The following is a 6603-nucleotide window of genomic DNA, read 5'->3' as shown; positions in this document are numbered from 1 at the left end:
AGCAAAAGCTGAAATGGTCTCTTTTCTACCATGGTAGGCTTCTACAATGAAAGCTAGTACTGAAACCATTTGGGGGTAACAAAAACCTGTGCTGTTTTTGTAAGTCCAGCTGGTGTTGTCTGAAGGGGTTGCAAAAGTCAGCACATGTGACATTACCAGCTGCTGTAGCCAATGCTCTGTAGACAGGAGTGGAGTGGTTAAGATGAAAGAGTTTAATTCCCTGTTTCTCAGAAGTTTTCTCTGACCATTTCAATCCACACTTCCGCATGTGCAATGACAATGAGATTGGAAGTGCAATGTGCACTGACAATGCCTCACAGGGCTGCCCATCTTCTTCATCTCCCCATCCCGGAGCACTCTCACCAGAGCACCAAGGACCCTCGGAGTCAAGACCTCTGCTGTAACTCAGCCCAGACCTTCTGTGACTCTTGTGTTCCCTAGTCCTGTGATGCTTTAAAGGCTGGAAAATATGTTGGGGGCCTTCGTGATCTACAGACCCAGCAGCCAAGCTTAGGGTTGGCAGTCCTGGCCCTGAGCATGTGTCCACGGGCCGGGATTCAACATGCCCCTAAAATGTCAGTATGGGCATGGGCAGCCCTGGTGCTCTTAGCACTAGGCAAAAATATTCCCTGTGGGAGAAGGAGCGACCCTCTGCCAGCCTGGGCATGCTGCTCTGGGTGGTGCTTTTGCAGTGCTGCGAGTCCACAGGCTGGTTTTCCCTCTTGTTATTCCACTGTCTTCCTCTGAGGGAAGCTGGAATGCTTATGTGACTGTTGGCAGAGTCCTGAAATCCTGGGGTGCTAAATGCTGTGTAAGTTTAAGGTATTCGTTTGTTCTGCAGTGGTGTTAAATAGCACAAGGTGTCACCTGTAGGCGAGGTCAGGTCTCGGGGTGATTGCCGTTGCTCAGATGAGCAATGGGAGGAAGCCCAGCTCTGGAGAGTTAGGACTACAGTGGAACAAAAGCAAACATAAGGAAATGTTCCTCACCCAGGACAATTTTTGATGTCACAGCTCTACCTGGGCAAATGCTAACTGCAAACCTGGCCAGGCTGGGGAGGCTCAGTGGGGCTGCTGGGGATAGAGAGGCAGCAGTGCTCTCCTGGCTGCGGCCACCAGTTTTCACTGTGTTCATACACTGTAGGCAGCAAATTCTTACCCACGCTTTCATATTTGCATCTGGGTTAATCACAGGCTGGTTGCCTGAGCATTTCTTTTAGGGTTGGTGGCCCATCTTGGCAATTTCCCCTTCTGATAGGAGGATGTAGGGAAAAGGAAATAGAAGGTCAAAACGAGTCCTCATGAGAGAGTTGCCAGCACCTTGCAAGTGAGGGAGTTGGGTTGCTCCATATACTAAGGCAGGTTTCAGCACTCTGCCTTGTGTATGTGAATCCGTGCTGTATGAGTGCTTTGGTCTTCCAGATGCCGGGCACAGCAAGGCATGACCGAGAGATGGCAATCCAGGCCAAAAGAAACCTGTCCAAAACCACCGACCCCGTAGAAAGACTTCGCCTGCAGTGTTTAGCAAGGGGATCTGCAGGCATCAAAGGACTTAGCAGGTGAGTCTAAGAAGTCAAATCCATTATTCAGCCTAGTAGTTTTAGCTGCAAGAGACTCATGGGCTGAGCAGGGACCAAAACTTGAGTTTCCTGGTTCCAATGCAAATGCTACAACCCACAGAGCCTGGGCTTGGGGCTCCGGTGTTTTGGGAGACAGGACTGACCTGCTCGCCTGTTGAAGGACCAAGGAACATGAATCCCTCAGAGGAATGTGCTTCCTTGAGAGCCAGAACAACTCCTGCCAGGGAAAGAGGGGGACTCTAAAACACATCTCTCTCTCTTATTTTCTGTAATTATCTCAATACTGGGGATTTTGTGGTACCTTTCATTTGGGGTGTGATTCCCTTGTATGTAATGGTCTATTAGCTGTCTGATTTATGGGAGGCATCTAGACTCCTTCTGCACTCACCCTGAGAGTGTGGTTCACCCCACCCCTAGGAAGGGGGAGCTGCATCACACCCTGAAACTCCTCCCCAGGCCCCATAAACCGCAGAGGGATCCTAGGTGACCAGCTGGAACTTCATCTACATGCCTTTTAGATGGTTCAACGTATACTGAATAGGAAGGGTCCTTCAGTTAAGGCAGCCTTCACCTCATTTAACTTCAGCTATGTAATATTCAGGCACCCGATCTAAGCAAGTCATCTCTGCTGTCAATAAGTGTGGGGGGTTTTTGTTGGGGATTTTTTTCCTCCCGTTTTTTTTTTTTTCCCCTCCCTCCCCTCACAAGGGGGAAATGTTATCTCAGTAAGGTGTCCCTGTGCTCTGGCACTGTGCTAAATCACTGCAGCATTCTTCAAGTTTTCGTATGCATTCTTCTCAAACTGCACATTTTCCACAGAGTATTTCGGATTATGGATGATGACAACAGCAGGACCCTTGATTTCAAAGAATTTGTGAAAGGATTAAATGATTATGCTATGATGATAGACAAGGAAGAAGCACAAGAGATATTCCGGATATTTGATAAAGATGGCAGTGGAACAATTGATTTTGATGAATTTCTTGTTACACTGAGAGTAAGTCTGGGAATTTATGTTATTACTGCATTAAATGGAGAAAAAGCCTTGATTTGTCACTAGTTGAACACGAAACACAGCACTTTTGTTCATCTTAGTAATTAGCAAAGTCTACAGCTCTATGTAAAAAGTCAGTAATTCTTGAGAAGTTAAAATATTCTATTTCCATCTAAATACGCTAAAGGAGAAAATCCCCGTAAACAACACCTCTGTGGATGAGAGAGCTCAGAAGCCAACACATCTCCGCAATTTATTGGCAAGGCATAAGGCTCCTTGCAAATAGAATAAAATAGAATAGTTGCAGATAAATAGTTGTGATGATTTTTTTATGAATTACTGCTTTGATTAGGTACCTAAATTCCTATATTGCAGTCTGGGTACCTAGGTGGTTCAGCCCATTAATCTCACTTCTTTGTCTGTCATTTTATGATGCATCTACTTATAACATGAACTAATCCAGTGGTGGCTTTCTCTAATCAACCACAGTGTGACTGATTTTGGTTGGAGTCTCTTTGCTCTGCTGAAGTCTAAACAATTGAGAAAGAAAATAGTTAGTGCTTAGAGTGATTAGTAATTTCTTGTTAGAAATATTTAAAATGGGTAGAATAGAAAATTGTACTAGGTAGCATTTTCTCTCTTATTGTCCATTTACTATTGTATTGATAGGCATTGAATAGTCTCGATCACACTGCTTTTTTGGTGATATATTGCCCTTCCTAGCTCATAGGCAGTGTAGACTGTCAGCAGTTTGTTGTCCCAAGTGCATTGAAATAGCTTTACTATTAACAACAGCAGCTACTTGAATTTGGAATTGGGCAAGTAGTTGGCAGAAATAAAATTATAGTGTTAATATTTCTTTATAGCCTCCCATGTCGAATGCAAGAAAAGAGATCATCATGCAGGCGTTTAGGAAGTTAGATAAGACTGGAGATGGTGTCATAACAATTGAAGACTTACGGGGGGTGTATAATGCAAAGCATCATCCCAAATACCAAAATGGAGACTGGACAGAAGATCAAGTTTTTAGGGCCTTTCTGGATAATTTTGATTCACCCTATGACAAAGATGGGAAGGTAAGTGAAACACTTAATGTCAAGCCATGAAATCACCATCTGACTCAGCGTTTGACTTAAATTATTAAATACGAGAGTGATCACAGTACCAAATACGCATTTGCATCACATTTATGGGGGACAGTAAATAGATGCATAACCCCTGTGTAGGACTGCTGGCGCAGCTTGCTTACGCATTCGGAGGCAAAGGCGCTCTGCAGGAGGTACAAGGGTAAACGTGAGACTACATTTACAGGCTTGTAGCCTTAATGCTCTGCTTTCATAGGTTAGCCTAAATATATCTTTGGACTAACCCACACGACTGCCGATTTTCAAGAGCCACATAAAATAGATGATTTTTGACTTCTTAGGAGACTGAATACCCAGATTCAGTTCAAAAGCAGGTTCCCTAATACTTGAGATACTTTACAGTTAGCGCTTCTTCAGTGTGTGTAATTAATGAGATACGTGACTTGGAAATCAGTCCATAATAGAGATAGAATTATTCAGAGAGAGTTGGAGGGAGGGTGAGGTTGGAGGGGCTGCCACCAGCCATGTGCCTTGAGGAGCCACTAGCTGGGGCAGGGCTGGGAGACCTTCCTGCCCTCCGCCTCGACTCACCGGTGCAGGTGCAAAGCCTGGCCACCTTCTGCGATGGACTTCTTATGCATCCACTTTGTAACCGTCTCTGAGCCAAGCGTGCTTTGTTTCCCCCTGTTACGTGTCTGCAGACTTCTTTGGTCTGAACGTACGTGTCTGACCAATTCAGAAAAATCATGGATCTGCGTTGTTCACATGGTGATATTTTCAGTCCAAGCTTTTCATAAAAACAAACTAGGTAAGGTTTCATCACCTTGTGGAATGTGTTTAACACTTCACACTTCTGAGGTTGCACCTGGGTTTTCATGGCTGCTACACTGGTGACTCCTACCTGTCTAATGGCTGGCTCCTACACCCAAATCCTCCACTTGCTTTGTTTCCAACAGGCAGACTCTCAGTTTGTAGAGAGGTGATGGTTTTTGTTTCCCCTGGGCATGACTTTGCACTTTGTAGAGCTGAATTTCATCCCTTTTTCTGTTGTGTCATCCTCAGAGGTATCAATTGCGTGAGTTGTCCCCTTCCTTCTCGGCAGAACTGATGATGTCTAGCAAACCTGAAGCAAAATGTTCCTGCTTTTTGTGCTGAGGTCATACATGAACACATTAAATGAGTCCCCAGAATGATCCTTGACAAGTGCAGTGCCTTGTACCTCATAAATGCTGCAGTGTTTGAGCTTACAGAAAAGTTACTCTGAGCACCCTCCTCTTGTTCAGCAATCCTGATGTTAGCCCACCCGATTGCAGTTTCTTCTGGGAACTGACTGTGACTTCTGTGTGCGTGAATCAGAGATTACTGATGACACTGGTATGAGCTGAACACCTAAAATGTTTTTAGCAGAAATGCCTCAAGGCTAAGCATCTGCTAGAAAGGTCCTCTTCACCCTGGTCTTGCTGGGTGCTTCTGAAATAGGCAGAGTCAGCGAAGCTTGTAATCGGTTCCTGATAGAAGGAACATTGTCACATTTTACTGGGCTGTCAATTGCACAATGCAGTAGGAGCAAATATTTTTCTGTGTGATGTTTATTCAAAGAATGACCTATAGGGTTCAAGAGTTAAGGCATCACAAGAAACATGCACTCTTTGTATGTGCTAATCTTTTTTTTTTTAATGGTCATTTTAGAACTGATTCAACCTCAAAATACCCATGAAAGATATTAAAAACTCTTAGGTATTTGAAAGAATGTTTGCTTCTTTAGGTGAGACCTGTTTAGAACAATGATACTTTCTCTCTAGTGAAGGGATATAAAGGTCCTAGCTTGTCTCTGGGTTGCACCAGAAACCCCATCCACCTTTATTAATAATAATGCAAAGAACCAGATTATAGCATCCCTGAAAAAAAAATGCATTAAAACATTTGTCTTCTTGGGCAGCATGGATTTTAATTTCAGTTCTTGGAAAGGTTAGTTTAACTCCACATATTTCATTTCCATCCAAGTGTTTCTGGAGGACAAGAGCTCTTATTTCTAGCAAAGGAGTGAACTTACACAAATTTTCAGTGTCTTCATTCTTCCTGTTGGATTCCTTTCAACTAGCAAGAACATAAAATAGCAGCTGTTAAGTTTCATTTAGAGTTCTTCTCAATGTGTGGTTTTGACTTATAGCATTAAAAAAAAGGGTTAATTTTCCTATTTTAAATCCTTCTGTCTCAGGTCACAACAGAAGAATTCATGAACTACTATGCAGGAGTCAGCGCTTCAATAGACACGGATGTCTATTTTATTGTCATGATGAAGAATGCTTGGAAACTCTGATAATATGATTAAAGGAGCAAGACTTTACTTCCACCTTTTGTAGGTTCCCATGATTAAGCGTATGCACAACAACATGCTCATTTTCCATAATAACAGCTTCCAGTAACTGTGCCAATTACAGTCAATCTGCAGAAATAATTCCCAGATGCTTCGGTAGGCTCAGCCTCCGGGGATCAGAGCATAATCAGAGAGTAGGTCTGGCATCCAGCCACTCGGCAGATCTGTCCCTTTTCTCGCTGCATCCCTGACATGTCTTGTCTTTTCTGAGATGAGCTGCTCCTTTCTTCTCAGACATCCACAGCAGGTCCCTGTGGCTCCTGAATGTATCCCCTCCTCCAGTGTCACATGCAGCTCTGTTCGACAGAGGATACAAGTGGAGGAAACCAAAATACTCTGCAAGTGTGATGGTCTGGGGCAGACTTATAAACATGAGGAAGCCTGTCCCAGGAGGGTCACATAGCCCTCTTGCCTGTAGCACTGCATCTCTCAGCTTCTTGGGTCTACTTGCGAGATGGAGCAATTGCTCAGCTTGCTGCTGGGAACCTGTGAGTTCCAAGTGCCAGGAGGCTGGAGGGAGAAACAAATCAAGAAGGGGAGACATGGACCAGAATAAATGCAAAATTCT

The 6603-nt window shown here is 44.0% G+C and overlaps 1 protein-coding gene across 1 annotated transcript; it reads left to right on the top strand.

Moving 5' to 3' along the window:
- The first annotated feature begins 1421 nt into the window (after positions 1 to 1421).
- Positions 1422 to 5978, top strand: CAPSL (calcyphosine like). Its single transcript, XM_009485376.2, has 4 exons — positions 1422 to 1558; positions 2399 to 2576; positions 3440 to 3649; positions 5877 to 5978. The coding sequence occupies exons 1-4, from the start codon at positions 1422 to 1424 to the stop codon at positions 5976 to 5978; spliced, it is 627 nt and encodes a 208-aa protein (XP_009483651.1).
- The last annotated feature ends 625 nt before the right edge of the window (positions 5979 to 6603 follow it).

Source organism: Pelecanus crispus, chromosome Z (genome assembly GCF_030463565.1).
Source record: "Pelecanus crispus isolate bPelCri1 chromosome Z, bPelCri1.pri, whole genome shotgun sequence".
Classification (NCBI taxonomy): Eukaryota; Metazoa; Chordata; class Aves; order Pelecaniformes; family Pelecanidae; genus Pelecanus; species Pelecanus crispus.
The sequence above is the reverse complement of the archived record's forward strand: the minus strand, read 5'-3'. Positions and strand labels throughout refer to the sequence as shown.